Here is a 19,176-nt window from a genome sequence, read left to right on the forward strand (position 1 = left end):
CGTCCATTTCGCTTATAAGGTCCGTCTACCGCCTGCCAATCCACTCGCACATCAACAGCAAAATTGCTGTGACCGTCTTAGATATCCTTCTTATCTTGGCCCCTTGATCTCATCTCTCTGTAGCGCCCCCCCCACCCCTGTTTTTTTATCTCTCCCAGCTCTACTCCATCAAACTCCAAACCACCCCTCTATGAGACCTGAGTCTCTCCGTCCCCGTGTCCTCTTGTCTGCTTCACCGAACATTGCAAGTGACTTCGTCGGTTCGCTTGATTAATCGGCTGAAATTTGCGATCGCCTAACATTTGTTTGCGATCGCTTTTACTCCCCCCCACATCCCGCCTCCCGAAGGCGGGAAACCCCCCACCCCACTACAAGCCACGCCCGGCGTGACGCGGCCGATAATGCCGATGACATCCCCAAGCCCCGCCCATCACCTCCCGTCCAGCGACACACGTGGCAACACAGGTGAGACCTTTTTCGCAACTATTTTGTTGCTGCTCGATTTTGTAATCGAACTCAATGATCGGAAGATCGATCAATTACTTGAAGTAATCTGATAACCCAGCTCTAGAATAGAGGCAACCTTCCATGTATCTATCCTCGGCTACTAACTCATATCTGTGTGCTAGGTCCAGACTGTACAGGTACAGTCCTTTGTCACTCATTGCCTTTAGAAATGCGGCTGGTGAGAAAGTGAATTGCAGGAGGAGATGATCATCATCATCAGCCATCATGGTCAATCCACTGACACCACGGGTCAATCCACCGCTGTCAGTGTCAGAACACGATGCTGAGAGCCTCAATCAGGATACGCGTACATTTAGTGAAAAGCCAAATCAAGACTGTCTCGTTGTGATTCAAGGCGCCCTGAGCACAGCCACTGGGCAGGATTGATAGCGTTGCGGTTTGAGAGTAATGGACGTGACGTTTTCATGCAAAAGTGATAATTACTCGCACGAGGGTTAGGAAAGCGACCTCAATTCTACCCTAATTGTTTAGCTGTTCACTTCTTGCGACGTTACATCAATGTCTCCGCTGCCCGTGACCCCGGCAGTAATTTGCCGCTTGAGGCCTCGACGCGTACCTGCAAATGAAGCCCTTGGAGGTGGGGATGGTGATGGAAATGGGGGCCTGTGTGAGAAACTCATCGGTGGGGTCATTCCTCTCGGAGGCAGTACAGCAAGTGGGTATTTTTGTTTTAATTAGCTGTCCAGCTAGATGGTCGTGCAGTTAAGAGTGCTAGACTAGCCAGAGAAATTCTGTGGACTCACTGCTTGGAGGTTGACGAGTCAATACGTATCGCTTCTCTGATGAGTGTTTGGGATTGCACTGCTTTGTTGTTGAGCATGATGTACCACTTTGGGGGAAATGAAGAGTGGGCATTCTAAGAAAATATCGGTTTCCATCATTGGAATTTGGAATTTTCAGAAACCGATTCGGGCCAGCGTGCAGCGAACAAGAAAGTCTTGCAGAGAACACGACACAGACGGAGACTCGAGGTTTATTATACCAAATCAGGTCAAGTGTAGGAAGCTGCGTGATATTTAGGGGCAGCTGTAGGCGACAGCGATGAAGGGTAATGCTGGAAGGTTCGAGGGGGAAGAGGAAGACCAACAAATGGACCGGGTACCAAGCATCAACCGCTGGATTGGATGGAAGGCGTCTCGGCTGAGAGACACGGCGGCGGACGGAGAGACGTGGCAAGGCGACGCCTACGGAGGAAACGATCACGCCCCAATGGGCCCAAAAGGGCGAGAAGAAGTAGCAGATTAGGGTCCATAATAGAGGTTTTTGGGTTAGATCGCGTAAATACAAATGTGTCGTTTAACCCACCACCACCCAACACAGCCAATTATTAAGGTTTGTCACGTAAATAAAACATGCAAATTCGTTACTAGTCCAGCACACCGGTGTGTTGGAGAGTAAAACCCACGATATTTACAATTCGAGTACGACGTTTTGCCAGTAATTAAAACCAGCATCATCAGGCGGACATTCAGAGTTGTGGGGAAATCCTCCAGTTTCGGTGTTAAATATTAAGGTACCCAGATTAGGGTGTCCAGTTGATGCCAAAACCCTCATTGCTTATTCTAGCAGGGAGATACATTTACTGTTGACTATCTGTGCATATCAGAGTTGAAGTGTTATCTGGTTGGCTTTTCTCGCGGGCACCGCAGCACATTTTGACGGGCAAATATATTCCGGGGAAAAAATGTTGGCCAAATATGCGGTACTCTTTTGCTCCGAATGGCATCCAAATGCGAACGCAATCTCAAGACGATGTACAGAAACAGCGGTCATAACGACTTCTTCGAGAGATGCAAGGCAGTCAAAGGCAAATTGGAAAACTGGTCATGTCAAGAACACGGATTTGCACAGAGGCTGGGAGTCGAGAGCCCGGATGGCTGGTGGGGTGGTAGAGAGTTCCAGCAGAACGAGCGACCCCCCCCCCTCCGCCACCGAGTGAAGAACCCTTCTGCAGAACGCGGCTGGAGAATAAAAGTGAGACGTCACGGGTGAACAAAGCAATGATTATTTTATTACTATTTGTGCAATATGAGGGGGCCCCGGTCAAAAAAGCAGCATTATATCAAATTGTTTGACCCCACCCGTAACCCTGCCAAATTTGCCCTTCCTATTCTCGACTTTCACCTTTCAATATTGAGCCCTAGCCTAATGTGACAGCGCTGGCCGTTTGTTGTTGTTGTTTGTTTTTTAAATCAGTAGTGACCTTCTCAATTCTGTTATATAAATCGCTTTAGCAAAAAAAAAAAACTCCAAGGTGGATGATGATGGGCTTCAGGGGGGTTAATGGCTCGGCGTGTTGCTTTCAAAAGTTCCATGCGGCCACCGCCGTCGTCGTTGTCGTCATAGCCGCCGCCGTCGTCATGATGGCCGCCGTCATCGTCGTCGCCATCGTCATCGTCGCCATCGTCATCGTCGTCATCGCCGCTGTCGTAGTCATTGTCGCCGCCTCCATCATCACCGCCATCGTCGTCGTCTCTGTCTTCATCGTGGTCACCGTCACCATCATCGTCACCGCTGTCGTAGTCATTGTCGCCACCGCCGCCGTCATCGTCACCGCCATCGTCATCGTCTCTGTTTTCATCGTGGTCACCGTTGTCGTCGTCGCCATCGTTGGGGGACTGCAAGGGGCCCGGCGCTGTTTTGCGAGCACCTGTTGAGAAGGAGGCCCCGCAAAACGACGACGCGTCACCTCCGCCGGTCGAGGTGATTTCTAACGGCTCGCGATACGACGTTGCGTCCAATGACGCGACGTGTGTTCCATGCGAGTCCATTGCGCTCACGTTATGTCAACGAAACACGCAAACGCTATGCTCAACGTAGCTACTTTTCCACCGGCGGAGCGAGTGGGACCGTTCCAATGGGGCGAAGGCTGAAACGGTGCGTACGCGACAAAATCTAAAATTGATCGCTGAATGAAAGTTGCAATCCGAGTCGTCGTCGTAATTATTGGGATCACCAAGCAGTGGGGGCAGGGTGGATTATTACGCGCTGAACGTTAAGGCCGGCACACCACGCATTGGGGTGGAGTGGCCTGGGACCACCACATCCAGCCGCCAACCGGCGTCTCCCCCAGTGCTGATGGTTACACGCCGCATCAGGTAACTCATTTAAGGCTGAGTCGACCCAAGGGAGGTCCAGGACCAGTTCAAATACTTTGCCACTGTCATTGGTCGTGAACGGGAATCGAAGTCGGGTCGCCGTGTTTGTAGCGGAATGCGCTAACCACTGCCTCTCCACAACACACACAAACGATCCCCCGCATAGCCTCAATAGACTGATGGGGCAAGTGCTGTTAGTGAGCGGCTATGAAGGTCTGCGCGACACACGAGGAGGTGGGTGGCCAACACCACGCCCGGCCGCCTTTGTCTCCCGATTGGCGATGTTTATACACCGCACCAAGTCCTCAATTGAGGCTGAGTCAGCCCAGGACCGGTTCAGATAATCACCACCGGTTTTGGTGGCTGTGAATGGAAATCGAACTCGGGACGCTGGTTTCGTAGCGCAGCGCACGAACCGCTACACTACTGCACAGGTGTGTGCACGCGCGCATGTACAGGTTTACACACACACACAGTACACATAAGCGGTAAGAGTAGCCAAATGCTACGAAGTCGCAGCACTTGTGCCAGGCTACGTCCACTTTTGAGACCATGTAGAGTGGAGAAGGGTCACTGCCAGGTCTCAGGAGAGTCCTATGTATGACGGGGTTAACAGGCTGATGTATGTGAATGGTTGTGTTGGAGCTTGCTGAAAGTACCGTGTGTGTGTATTTTTTACACATTACGGTATCCAGTAATTGCGTTTGTTCACCTACACAAGAATGCCTCGGCCTGTCCCATGACCGCATGCCGATGCACTTTTGTAAATCCACGAAACCTTCAAGTCCACCTAGCCTGGCACAGGCTCCGCGGAGTGACGTATGGCAATCCGCACAGCAGGCCGTGCAATGGCACCTCAACGAGAGGAACGACAACACCTCGTTTAAATAAATAACATAAATATTTGGTAATAAACGGGAGTGTTTTAAAATGTCTTATTTATCTACTTACTTATTTAATTGCAGTGAAATGTGCGGGATTTTTTATTTTTAAATATAAACAATTAGTGCACTCCCCCCCCCCCGTACGGAACGCTTTGAGCCTATTTACGAATTTCCTCATTTTCGCAGGTCAGCGTTGCTTAGCAGGTCAGCGTTGCTGTCCTGCTAAGCTTTTCCTATCCCCCTTGACATGTTTGCATCAGACCTCTTTCCTTCCTTCAGCCCTGCCAATTGCACCCTGCCTGCCCTCTCGCTCCCCCAGCCACGACTGTGCTCCCTGCCCCGACTGTCCTAATTAAATCCCCCAACCCCCCCCCCCCCCCTCAATCGTCTTGCCCCAGAACATTTGGGAACACGCCGGCTGCGTGCACATCCCGAAGCAAGTTTCCCTGATGCGCGGTGCCGATGATTTATATACAGTGTATGTACAATTCTAAATCATTATTTTGCTCATAAATGCATTCTTTTGTTTGCTAAAGGTGGACATACGTGAAGGCAATCCTATGATATTATCACGTGCAGAGGCGAGCCCCTGATTGAGCAGTGCTCATCCCCAAAGCCAGGGCTATCCAATCATGTCAGTAATCGATCACTACCCATTATCGGTTTGATTACTCGACTAATTGGATGACACAAAGACAGTTGGAAACGGGGGGGGGGGGGTAAAGACGGTATCGTGTGTGCCGTTGGAAGGGAGGTGATGGACGAGGCTTGGTGATGTTGTGAGTTCGCTGCGCGTGGATTCTCCCCGCTGTTAGGAAGACCGGGATGTCGGGGCATCCACCTTTTGTTTTTAAAGGGGCCCCAGAAACACAATTGCGGGAAAAGCAGCCGATTGCAACTCCTAGTTTGATTTGGTCGACTTGATGGACTTCATCGATTCATCATCCCAGCTCCGGTCGTCTCGCTTGCTAGTCCTTAGCCAATGGTTAGTAATCCTATGGTGGTCGTAAGGGGCGCCACGGTGGTGAGATATTAACTACATCGCCTGGTGTGCAGGAAGTCGTGGGTTCAATCCCGACCTGACACCTATATAATTGGAGTTTGCATGTATCTCTCCCCATGGTCGCATGCATTTTTCTCCCGGTCCTCTGGGTTTTCCCTCCACATTTAAAATCGACATTCGTTTAGAGTATTTGGCTGCTATAAATATCCACGCAATGATGATGAGACACTTCGTTAAGCTATCATTTGCGGCCAGGTCGCTTCTGAAAGAGAGCTAAATACTACAGCTCAGTGGGCCTTACCGGGTAAAAAAATAAAAAATAGTTTAGTTTTACATCATAGTTAACACGTTAGAGAGCTTCAAACAACCCTTCTGCTTTCAGGTTTTCCCAGCGGCGAGTGGAGAGGAATTGGTGTCGGATCGGTGGGCAACGTGAGCAGGCTGCAGGTCAATCCTTCAGATCACGTCGGCCCCGCCAAGAGGGGACACCTCGTCTTCAACGCGGCCTTCGAAAGCGGTTAGTCGAGCACACAACGGCAGCAACGACGCTAGCCGACAGTAGTTCAACACGTTGTAGGGATTTTACGACCAATATTATCCATAATGAAGGTTTTGTGGGTTAGATCGCATAAATATAAATGAGTCCTTAAAGCCATCACCACCCAACACAGCCCATTGGTAAGGTTTGTCACGTAAAAAAAACATGCCAATTTAGTTCTAGTTCAGCACGCCGGTGTGTTGCTCCACATTTATGTATGTGCGGCAAACCATAATTCTGGCTATCGCCTGATGAAGCTGGTTGTAATCACCAGCGAAACGTCCTACTCGTATTGAAAATGTGGGTTTGCTGTCCAACACACCTGTCTCCCTCGTCGTAATGTTTACACATCACTCGAGGGACTCATTTGAGGCTGAGTCAACCTAGAGGAGGCCCAGGACCGGTTCAGATAGTCGTCACTGGTGTTAGCCATGGGCGGAAATCAAACTTGGGTCGTCCGCTGGGTTTGTAGCACAGCAAGCTAACCGCTGCGCCACCACTCACAGACACACACACAGACAAAGATACAGATCCCCCACACAGCCTTAACATACTGTTGGGGCAAGTGCTGTTAGCGAGCACCTATGAAGAACGACATGGCGCAGGAGGGGGTGGGTGGCCAGCACCACGCCCGTCCGCCTTTGTCTCCCCAGTGGTGATGTTTACACATCGCACACATACACAGACACCGTCCACATGCACACACGTACATAATCGCTCATGCAAAAACAAAGACACGCACACACGTGTTAATGCACACGGACACATACAACATGCATGCTATTCCTGCGGTTAAAGCGCTCAACTATTGGAAGGTTACAAGTTCAAACGCTCGTCAGGGGTTAACCCACGCCAACATGGCTTAAGATCACGATGAGACACATAACGGCTTTAATTCTAGATTTTAAGCTTTCGTGACTGCAAGGATTCATATTATTAGGTTTTTTCGGTAAAGTCACGTAGGTAAAACATTAAAATTAATAAAAGTAAAATAAAATAAAAATCACGACGTTTCGGAGGCAACACTAGCTTCCGTCTTCAGGTGGAACCGTCACAGCCACGACAGCTGTATCAAGTAAATGAGAGATTACAAGAGCTACCACTCCGTATATATAATGGTTGGAGAGGGGAAGGGCCAAGTACGGCACACTTTTTATTAATATGTTGGGAAGTCAACATCAGTGCTGGTGTGGAAACACTGGACCCCACCATGCTACCATGGAATTGCCTTGTCGCTGCCCTATTACAATTCGCGCACCACCCAACGCTCGTTGGGAGCAGGTGCACGCGGGAAATGCTTGGACTCACTCGACCACTCCCCGCTGCAGTGATGCGAATAACAAACACAAAATCGTGCGTTCCAGCCTCACGTACCGCACCACTGCAGCAGCAGCCTTCACGAGCCGTCGATCCTCACGCGGGCTGTGGCAGCAAGCGGGTTGCTCTTTACATCGAGATTGAAGAGTGACTTCTTTATTAGAACCCCTTTTCGTGTTTAGTTGGTTGTCCTTCCCCCCCCCCCCAACTGCACATACGATGAGCGCGGTTGGCGACGTAACGGTGCGAAAGAAGTTCAACATACATCTGCACGTTTAACACGTAGTTGGCTTTGGCGACAAATATTGTCCATAATAGAGTTTTTTTTGGGTGAGATCTCGTAAATATGAGTCCTTAAACCCATCACCACCCAACACAGCCCATTAGTAAGGTTTGTCACTTAATTAGGAGCTTTTGTGACTGCAGGAATTATTCTTTGGTTCTTTCGGTAAAGTCACGTATAAAGATAAAATAATAAATTAAATTAAATACTAGCATACGACGTTTCGATTGCAACACAAGCAATCATCATCAGGTATAAATTACATAGAAACACAAATCTAGTATACTTAGAAATGTAATGTAATACAACAGAGAGTCGGATAACATAACAGTCAACACCCTATCTGGTTGATTACGTTCTTCCTGAGAATGCTACATTTGAGAGAGAGATAAAACACAGAACCAGAAACATATAGACAGACATATAAGCAGACAGATTTAATTTATTATTTTATCTTTATACGTGACTTTACCGAAAGAACCAAATAATAATTCCTGCAGTCACGAAAGCTCCAAATTAAGTTTGAACCACTTCTACGGGGAAGTTTTAAGTTTTTTTTTTTTCTCTCTCTCTGGGTTTTTTCGTTGTCTCTCTCTGCTTGTGTATCGGTCTTCGTGTCTGTGTTTTTTCAAATTTCACACTTAACTTCTAATTTAGCAATCTTTGGAAGAACGTAATCAACCAGGCTATGCGTTAATTGTGTGTTGACCGACCCTCTGTGTTGCATTGCATTACATTTAGAAATTTTTGCTAGGTTAGTTAATTTAGTGTGTCTCTCTCCCTGCCTCCTAATTTTTTTTTAAAGCTTTCGCACCGTACCACTCATCGTGCTACTCATTGACATGCTAATTTCTCTAACCCCTCTCTCCCCGCCCCCGCCCCCCCTCTCTCTATTTAAGGCCTCGACACAGAGGCGCAGTTTCTCTTTGTGCCTATGTTTGCTCTCTCTCTATGTATCTCTGTGATATATGTCTGCTTATATGTCTGTCTATATGTTTCTGGTTCTGTGTTTTATCTCTCTCTCAAATGTAGCATTCTCAGGAAGAACGTAATCAACCAGATAGGGTGTTGACTGTTATGTTATCCGACTCTCTGTTGTATTACATTACATTTCTAAGTATACTAGATTTGTGTTTCTATTTAATTAATACCTGATGATGATTGCTTGTGTTGCAATCGAAACGTCGTATGCTAGTATTTAATTTAATTTAATATTTTATTTTTATACGTGACTTTACCGAAAGAACCAAAGAATAAAGGTTTGTCACGTAAACAAAATATACCAATTAGTTACTAGTACAGCACACCGGTGTGTTGGAGAGCAAACACACAGCATTTAAAATTCAAGTCCGACGTTTCACCGGTAATTACAACCAGCCTAATCAGGCAACAGCCACAATTGTGCAAAAATCCTCGTATTTTTGTCTTATACATACACACACCTGCCTCTCCCGCCAACCGCGTGTTGTACGTCTTTGTGTCGATCCGCAGTCGTCGACAGGGTGACCGCTTCAGCGGTAACACTTGTGTTGCCTCGCAGCGAGGAGGGCCTTTTGTTTGTTTCGGTGTCCCACTCAGGCGCCGCTCTGTGTGGTGGAGTTTTCATCTTCTTGGTTCTTTCGGTAAAGTCACGTAGAAGGGAAGTAATAAAATAATAAAAATAAAACATAATTAAACAATTCTCACGACGTTTCGGCCACAACGCAAGCGTCGCCTCGACAGACCTGGTTTTCACCTGAGGACGTCTGCTTGCGTTGTGGCCGAAACGTCGTGAGAATTGTTTTATTATGTTTTATTTTTATTATTTTATTACTTCCCTTCTACGTGACTTTACCGAAAGAACCAAGAAGATGAATCCCTGCAGTCACGAAAGCTTTAAATCGAAATGGTGGAGTTTTGTATTATTCACCCCCCTCCTCCCCCCGCTGCCCCCGATCTGCATGGGTTTCTCACCGGATTCTCCGGTTCCTATAGCCCATGGCTGGAAGAGCGCACGCTGTCCCTGGTGTTGGCCAAACATCCCCAATGTAGCGGGACCCTCCTAAAAGAGAGTCGTCAGACTCATCCGTGGCTCTCCTGGGTAGATCATTATTACAACTCGCCTTTTGCCCGTCCAAGGACGGGTGTATTTCGGTAAATATGAAACTTGCAAGCGAAAAGCAGACCGAAAAGCACACATCAATTTGTGTGCAATTTGTAAGGGCGCGGTGACACAGATTAATTTCATTTAACAGTTATAACACCTTGTTCATCATGACGTCCTTTTTACTTTAATGTCTCAACAGCGTTGTGGAGATCGCGTGATGACGTGAGGGTTCTGCCTTTGTAGTGAGGGTTGTGAGTTGACGCTGAAGGGGGGGGGAGGAGGCGCCTCGCCCCCCATGTGGAGTGACGTCAGCCGCTAATTATTATTAATGGCGGGGAGGGGGGGGTGTCCATTTGGATGACGTCACCTGCTCATGATTATTAATGAGGGGGGCTGTTCGATGTGGAGTGACGTCACCTAAACATTATTATTAATGAAGGGGGCTGGTCGACGTGGAGTGACGTCACCCGCTCATGATTATTAATGAGGTGGGAGGTTCTCCATGCGGAGTGACGTCACCCGCTCATGATTATTAATGAGGGGGGAGGTTCTCCATGCGGAGTGACGTCACCCGCTCATGATTATTAATGAGGGGGGCTGTTCGATGTGGAGTGACGTCACCTGTTCATGATTATTAATGAGGAGGGCTGGTCGATGCGGAGTGACGTCACGTGCGTTACACACTGACATTCTTGGGTAAATCGTGACTTAAAGCTTTCGTGACTGCAGGAATTAATACTCTTTGGGTCTTTCGGTAAAGTCACGTAGATAGAAAAATAATAAAATAATATTAAATAATAATACAAAATCACATTATATTTTTATTACTTTATTATTTTTCTTCTATCTCCGTGTCTTTACTGAAAGACCCAAAGAGTATTCTTGGGTAAATATAGCAGTGTAGTATTATTATTGCTACGTGTGGCCCTGAGCCGGCCGTGTATGAATACCATGTGCTTGGGTTTTCCCGACGTTGATCCATGGGGCGCTGCGCTGGCGAGATGTTAACTCCCTCGCCCGGTATGCAGGAGGTTGTGGGTCCAATCCCTGATGCCTCTATCTTTTGAGTTTGCATGTTCTCCCCGGATTTTTCACCAGGTCCTCCGGTTTTTCCCTCCACATGTAGAAATGAACGTGCGTCTGGAGTGTTTGGCTGCTATACATTTCCACACGATGATCAGCCGCTTCGTTGAGCTATCATTTGTGGCCCGGTCGCTTCTGAAAAAGAGCTACATAGCCCAGTGGGGCCTTACTTGGCAAGATACAAAAAATAGTTTAAAAAGTTCATTGTTTGTCCGCCTCTGGAAATGTAATAAGTAAAGAAGCCGCATGGTTGTTGAGGCTCCCGCAGCCAATGGCGCTGCGATGACAAATAAACAGAACATCGATCGTTCATCGGCTGTGCGTGAAGTGCTCCAGACAAGCTTAATAGTTTAGTTTATCCGCAGGAAAACCACCCGGCTTCACAAAACCGGGGGGGGGGGAGGGGGGCGCTCACCTTCACAACCCAAGAGAAAAGTTGAGTTGGGTAGATTGCTACGTGCCCTGACCACTGAGCCGCCTGGCAAGATCGTGTATTTATGGCTCGTAGCAAAATTATAATGACAACAACAGTAATAGTAATTAACCCTAACCCAAATGCGGGAAAGAATTGTTCCCTGCAAATGACTCTGTTGGGATTACACACTGCAGCAGCAGCAGCAGCATCATCGAGCTCCATCCACGGAAACTGAAAAAAACGTCTGGAGACTCGGTGAGGCTTTCCTGGGTAAACAAGCGTAATTAAAACAAAATTAGCGCCTCAGATACTCACATGCGTTATTATTTCAATTCATCATGAAATATTTCACCTGGATGAATCCCTTGTAGTGCAACGTCTCATTTGCGAGGGGAGTGCGTGTGTCTAAGGGGATGTGTTCGCCGTTCATAGTGAGCATTTTCTTCCGGAATTCACAGTTTCCTTCAGTTTTAATTATAATTGATATTTGCAGCCCTTTGGCCGAGCTACGGCCGGGCGAAGGCCGTTCCATGCCTTGGCAGTGGTGGGGGGTTGCCCTGTGACGTGACCTCGGGTCTTACCGCCTGCTGTTCAGCGATCATCAGGAACTGAATCCATTGAAACATGTAGTTGGCTTTGGCGACCAATGTTATCCGTAAAAGATTGATTATTTTTAGGTTAGAGTGCGTAAATATCCGTTGTAATATATATGGCTACATTAACCCCCCCCCACCCCCCCCCCCCCGTCTTCGCAACTGATTACATTTACCTCTCCTCTATTTCAGACCAAAAGAGGAGTAGTTGAAAGTTGAAAGGTTTTAATCCCTCGTTCGTCACGACGTCCTTTTTACTTCTATGTCTCAACAGCGTTACGGAGACCACGTGACGTGAGGGTTCTGCCTTTGTAGTGAGGGTTGTAAGTTGACGCCGAGGAAGGGGGAGGAGGCGCCTCCCCCCCCCCCATGTGGAGTGACATCACCCGCTAATTAGTATTAATGGCGGGAGAGGCAGGTGCGTGTATATTTAAGACAAAAATACGAGGATTTCTCCATAACTCTGGCTGGTGCCTGATGAGGCTGGTTGTAATTACCGGCTAAACATTGTACTCGAATGGTAAATGCTGTGGGTTTATGCTCCAACACTGAACTAGTCATTGATTGGCACGTTTTGTTTACGTGACAGACCTTACTAATTAGCTGTGTCGGGTGGTGGCGGATTTAACGTCACGTTTATTATCCTGCAATCTAACAACAACAAAAACCTACATCTTGGATTAGTTCAGGGCACTATACAGCACCACTGAGAACACTTACGCTGTGGTCGTGAATATTGTCTGGCCTAATTATTTGTTTTTATTTTACCAGGTAAGGTCCACTGAGCTTGTTAGCTCTTTTTCAGAATGACCTGGCCACAAAGAATAGCTCAATGAGGTGGCTAATTACGTTGAAATGTATATCAGCCAAATACTCTTGAACGCATATTTCTAAATCTGGAGTGAAAAACCGGAGGACCCGGAGAAAAATCCACGTTACCATGGGGAGAAAGAAAATGCAAACTCCAAATATACAGGCATCCTCAGGGTCGGGATCAAACCTACGACCTCCTGCAAACCAGGCAAGTTAGTTAACATCTTGTCACCGTGGGGCCTAACTGCACCACGCTGGTCAATGTGAGTTGGTGAAGTGGAACCAGACAGTGATTCAGATATCACTCATTGCTGATGTGAGCCGTGGCAGGGAATTCAATTCAAGTCACTGGGTTCACGTCGCATTGCGCTACCTGCTGCGGTTCCCCTCCACCACTTTTAGATCTCGATTTACCGGTCTATAAAGTCGAGTATTTATATGCAAACATTGTAGGGTCCAATTCACGTAGAGACTTTTAGCCATCATTCCAGGTGGCTCCGCATGAGAGCGAGCGGTTCGCCATCAGAAGGTTGCGAGTTCAAATCCAGGTTGGGGGTTGACTCAGCTCTTCCATCCTGCTATGGGAGAGGGTTCAAGAAAAACGCGTACCATTTAGTGCAGAAGTCAACAGTACTTGTTCTATGGATAGACTCGCCCCTGCCATGTGGAATATCCACCAATGGCTGGGGACGGTACGCAAGAAGGTGAGCACCAATGTGGTAATTTGAACAGGAAATCGGTTGAATTTTGTTTTGTGTTTACGATGGGGCAGTCGGGGCCCACCAGTCGGTCCCGACTCCTCGTGAAGGCGGCAATTGCCGCTGCGTCATTTCTCAAGCAGCGTCATGGCCGCTCCTTGACTGTGGGTTGACAATGCATCAGCAGACTCAATTAAGAGCTGGCTGAAAAGTGGCAGCGGGCCAGCACTTAGCCAAGCAGTTAATTTGACGAGGGACATTATGTGGCGGAGATGGTGCTTAGCTTAATTGTTACAGTGTTTTTTTTATTAACTTTTTTTTATTTCGTTTTAAAAACCCCTCGCACTATATCTCAACGGTGGCCCTGATGAAAGTCGGTTGAGCGATCTGCCTCGCTATGATGGGGACGAATCTATCCATTGGTTGACCGCTAGTCACCCGCCACGAAGTGGTACCTATTTTGTTGGCCCTGGTGGGATGATTGATGAAATGACCTGAGTGTAATTGTAACTCACAGCCTTCTAATTGTCAGTCAAGCACGCTCACCAAAGCCACTTTGCACTACCGACAAACTAAAATCACCTCGAGTGAACTACCGACTCTGCCATTCAATAATTTTCAATAATATTGGTAGGAACCCACTGGTTCCACCAGCCCACAGGGGATTATTGTGTCCGTCCGTCGTGCAGGGAGAGGCTGGGTGGGGAGGGAGGGGCTGGGTGGGGAGGGGAGGATGGGGAGGGGCTGGGTGGGGATGGTGGGGAGGGGCTGGGTGGGGAGGGGTGGGGCTGGGTGGGGAGGGGCTAGTCACCCCGTGGTGCCCTTATAAAATTCAACGTTTAACCTACTCACGCCGGCTTGTGCCCGCCCTCACATTCGGCCATATTTGCGGAATACACCACGCCGCCGTTGACCCTGGCCATTGACTGAGCAACCCAACGTTCCTACCAGCTCCCTCCGCAGGAATGTGTTTAATAGTTAATTGGTCTTGGCAATGTCATTGTTGTCATCATCAGCCACGATATATCCACTGCTGACTGAAGGCCTTCCTAAAACCGTCACAATCTCTTATGGTCTTGTGTTGCAAAGATCCATGTAAGCACCTGCACGCGAGCTTATTTCATTGCTCCATCTCCGCGGTTGACATGATATCGGGGCATGTTCTTGGGGACGGAGAGGGGGGTGGAAATTGGCTGTGCTGCTCGACTGTGGATGCTCGTGCCTCTGAGCCACGTTCTTCCTTCGAGAGCGAGCCAAGGCTGTGCGCATTACGAGTTGACGTTATCATTATACTTGTTATCGGAGGGCAGGTGACAGGGACGGGCATTGGGGTGCCAAACAGAGGTTAGTTAGCATGGGCGCCATGGTGCTGAGATGTTAACTTCCTCGTCCTGGTTTAGAGGAGGTCGTGGGTTCGATCCCGACCGTAACGCCTATATAATTTGGAGTTTTGCATGTCCTCCCCATGGCCGCGTGGATTTTCCTCCAGGTCCTCCTGTTTTTTTCCACATTACAAGCCACTTCGTTGAGCTATCATTCGTGAAATCCAGGTCGCTTCTGAAAAAGAGCTATGTTTGCTAAAGTGGACCTCGACCTGTTAAAATAAATTAACAAAAAACGGTTTCATAGTTTCGACTAAGGGCGAAGACTCATGGCCACAAGGTGGTGTTTGTGAGGCTGCAAGGGCGGACCCTGGAATCGCGGCTGTCGGCTTCGCTGCGGAACAGAGCAGAGGGGGGAGACACCTACGACGCTAGGGTTGACAAGAGCCCGAAGCGCGCCCGTGTGTATTCACCGCGCGTTTCGAATTTTGCTCCGCGAGAATCACGCGCACGCACGCGCGCGCACTGTAAGCCAGACGTGTGGAACCGCCTCAGTCAGTCAAGCCCCTCCGCATTACGCATGCACGCGCGGATCCTCTCTCGCTGTGTGATAAGAGCTCCTTGATTACTCAAGGGAAGTGCATTGATTTTTTTCTTCCACCTCATCGTTCTCTCTCCCCCACCACACCCCACACCACCCCACCCTCCTCTTTACATTTGCGGGAGCCGTGCGGCGCACGCTCCTGCAAATGCTGCAGATTTTAAACGTTATCAAAGGTGACCTTGGCGGAGGGTGGTGGGTGTGCGCGCGTGTGTTCGTGCGCACGCGCGCGCCCCTTTCGGGAAAACATTGGGTTTGCTGAGACTTGTGGCAGCGTCAGATGCTGTTTGCCTGCTCTTTTTGCCAGTGAGAGGAGGAAAAGGACATTTTGATGCGGTCAGAGGTATTTAGGATTTTCTTTTTTACACTAAAAACCAGTTGATAGAATATCTAAAATATAAAGAAAAAAGAAACACACGGGCCCTCACAGTCACGTCACGTTATTAAATTGCGTGGGCTTTTGTGAACGGCCGTGGAACGGCACGCATTGAAAAGGAAAACAAAATTGCTGGAATGCGATGAATTAAGGACGCGAATGTTATTTTTATTTGGATAATTGCAGGCACGCGCCACCGCCTGCGATGTTGGCTACAACTTTAACCCTTTCCCGTCGTCTTCCGCGTTAAAAACAATTGGGTCTCGGCCAATCTCGGCCCGCAGGTCAAAGCATGAAAAAGAATAGTTTCTAAGGTGTGATCTTATCTGCGATAAGTTTTTTTTTCTCTCCAAAATAAAGCCCGATTTTTATGACCAACTCAAGGCACCTGCTTTACCTGGGATACATTTCACCTCAGCAATTACTTTGTGTGTGTGCGCGCGTATTTGGAGATCAAGGACTAGGTCATATTTGCTGGATGACACAGATGTGTTTTTAATTGGAAGCTTCTTCGAGTGGCCGTTCAATGGAAAACACCGACGAGCTTTGGAAAAGCCAAGCGTTCAGGATCAATTCATATTGTAGATTCGTGGTGAATTAAAATACTGATGCATTTCCATGTCGCTTGACACAGCAGGTGCCTTTCCAATCCGGATTCATTCTGCAGCTTGTAGCCAGGTTATACTCGGCAATGCTGCCTCTATATGGAGCAGAGACCTGGGGCATTGACTGTAGCACATCCAAAAAGGTTGTAAGCTGCCTAAGATAGATGGTTGAGGTTAATACTACATATATCCTGGAAGGGCGTGATAACAAATGAGGTCTGTTACCGGACCAAATAACCATTAATCTCATCGGTCATATATACTGCAAGGCATTGGAGAAAAGGGCGTCGTTGCCCTCTGTACACATAGCCCTTTTATAAATCCACTGCTGGATGAAGGCATTCACGGTGGGACCTGGGATATGGCAAATGTGAGGGCAGCCGCCAATGAGTTGGAAGCAACCAGTGCAGAGGGATACACGTATGGATGTTGAATTTCTGTCACATCGTGGCAACTTCAGGCGGCACTTGGAAAGATCTCCTAGTGGGGGGCACGAGACCGTGATGAGCGCAAGCACTGGGTGTGCCCGATGTGTCACTCCAGTGGCGGTATGTGAACTTCCTCGCATGGGGTCCATGAGGTCGTGGGCTCGAACCCGATCAAGACGCTGCTGCTGTATACAGTTATTTGGAGTCTGCGCGTCTCTCTCTCTTCCTGTGGTCGTGTGGATTTTTGTCCGGGTCCTCCGGGTTTTCCATCCACATTTAGAATCAACATCAACATGCCATTTTTTTTTATTTCACACTCAGTCTTTTGGGTTTCCCTCTCAGTTTCTTGGGTTTCTTCTCAGTTTCTTGGGTTTCTTCGTCAGTTTCTTGGGTTTCTTCTCAATTTCTTGGGTTTCTTCCCAGTTTCTTGGGTTTCTTCTCAATATCTTGAGTTTCTTCTCAGTTTCTTGGGTTTCTTCTCAGTTTCTTGGGTTTCTTCTCAGTTTCTTGGGTTTCCCTCTCCGTTTCTTGAGTTTCTTTTCAGTTTCTTGGGTTTTCCTCAGTTTCTTGGGGTTCTTCTCAGTTTCTTGGGTTTCTTCGTCAGTTTCTTTGGTTTCTTCTCAGTTTCTGAGTTTCTAATTCAGTTTCTTGAATTTTTTCTCAGTTTCTTGGGTCTCTAATTCAGTTTCATGAGTTTCTTCTCAGTTTCTTGGGATTCTTCTCAGTTTCTTTGGTTTCTTTTCAGTTTCTTGAATTTCTTCTCAGTTTCTTGGGTTTCTAATTCAGTTTCTTAGGTTTATTCTCAGTTTCTTGGGTTTCTTCTCAGTTTCTTTGGTATCTAATTCAGTTTCTTGAATTTCTTTTCAGTTTCTTGGGTTTCTAATTCAGTTTCTTGGGTTTTTCTCAGTTTCTTGGGTTTCTTCTCAGTTTCTTGGGTTTCAAATTCAGTTTCTTGGGATTCTTCTCAGTTTCTTTGGTTTCTTTTCAGTTTCTTGAATTTCTTCTCAGTTTCTTGGGTTTCTAATTCAGTTTCTTAGGTTTATTCTCAGTTTCTTGGGTTTCTTCTCAGTTTCTTTGGTATCTAATTCAGTTTCTTGAATTTCTTTTCAGTTTCTTGGGTTTCTAATTCAGTTTCTTGGGTTTCTTCTCAGTTTCTTGGGTTTCTTCTCAGTTTCTTGGGTTTCAAATTCAGTTTCTTGGGTTTCTTCTCAGTTTCTTGAATTTCTTCTCAATTTCTTGGGTTTCTTCTCAGTTTCTTGGGGTTCTTTTAAGTTTCTTGGGTTTCATTTCAGTTTCTTGGGTTTCTTTTCAGTTTCATGGGTTTCTAATTCAGTTTCTTGGGTTTCTTCTCAGTTTCTTGGGTTTCTAATTCAGTTTCTTGAATTTCTTCTCGGTTTCTTGGGTTTCTAATTCAGTTTCTTGGGTTTCTTCTCAGTTTCATGGGTTTCTAATTCAATTTCTTGGGTTTCTTCTCAGTTTCTTGGGTTTCTAATTCAGTTTCTTGAATTTCTTCTCGGTTTCTTGGGTTTCTAATTCAGTTTCTTGGGTTTCTCCTCAGTTTCTTGGGTTTCTAAATCAGTTTCTTGGGTTTCTTCTTAATTTCTTGAATTTCTTCTCAGTTTCTTGGGTTTCTTCGTTAGTTTCTTGGGTTTCCATCTCAGTGTCTTGGGTTTCTTCCAAGTTTCTTGGGTTTCTTTTCAGTTTCTTGAATTTCTTCTCAGTTTCTTGGGTTTCTAATTCAGTTTCTTAGGTTTATTCTCAGTTTCTTGGGTTTCTTCTCAGTTTCTTTGGTATCTAATTCAGTTTCTTGAATTTCTTTTCAGTTTCTTGGGTTTCTAATTCAGTTTCTTGGGTTTTTCTCAGTTTCTTGGGTTTCTTCTCAGTTTCTTGGGTTTCAAATTCAGTTTCTTGGGATTCTTCTCAGTTTCTTTGGTTTCTTTTCAGTTTCTTGAATTTCTTCTCAGTTTCTTGGGTTTCTAATTCAGTTTCTTAGGTTTATTCTCAGTTTCTTGGGTTTCTTCTCAGTTTCTTTGGTATCTAATTCAGTTTCTTGAATTTCTTTTCAGTTTCTTGGGTTTCTAATTCAGTTTCTTGGGTTTCTTCTCAGTTTCTTGGGTTTCTTCTCAGTTTCTTGGGTTTCAAATTCAGTTTCTTGGGTTTCTTCTCAGTTTCTTGAATTTCTTCTCAATTTCTTGGGTTTCTTCTCAGTTTCTTGGGGTTCTTTTAAGTTTCTTGGGTTTCATTTCAGTTTCTTGGGTTTCTTTTCAGTTTCATGGGTTTCTAATTCAGTTTCTTGGGTTTCTTCTCAGTTTCTTGGGTTTCTAATTCAGTTTCTTGAATTTCTTCTCGGTTTCTTGGGTTTCTAATTCAGTTTCTTGGGTTTCTTCTCAGTTTCATGGGTTTCTAATTCAGTTTCTTGGGTTTCTTCTCAGTTTCTTGGGTTTCTAATTCAGTTTCTTGAATTTCTTCTCGGTTTCTTGGGTTTCTAATTCAGTTTCTTGGGTT

At 46.7% G+C, this 19,176-nt stretch overlaps 1 protein-coding gene across 4 annotated transcripts in view; it reads left to right on the forward strand.

Annotated features, from left to right (window-relative positions):
- Window positions 1–19,176, forward strand: part of AGBL4 (AGBL carboxypeptidase 4) — a 423,930-nt gene that overhangs the window by 2,230 nt on the left and 402,524 nt on the right. For 3 of the 4 annotated variants that reach the window (XM_078867531.1, XM_078867530.1, XM_078867532.1), the window contains exons 2-3: window positions 349–465; window positions 5,896–6,030. In XM_078867531.1, coding sequence (XP_078723657.1) covers window positions 349–465; window positions 5,896–6,030 — 252 coding nt within the window. The remainder of the gene's footprint in view (window positions 1–348; window positions 466–5,895; window positions 6,031–19,176) is intronic. The other variant, XM_078867534.1, reaches the window with a different exon arrangement.

Source organism: Lampetra fluviatilis, chromosome 24 (genome assembly GCF_964198595.1).
Source record: "Lampetra fluviatilis chromosome 24, kcLamFluv1.1, whole genome shotgun sequence".
NCBI lineage: Eukaryota > Metazoa > Chordata > Hyperoartia > Petromyzontiformes > Petromyzontidae > Lampetra > Lampetra fluviatilis.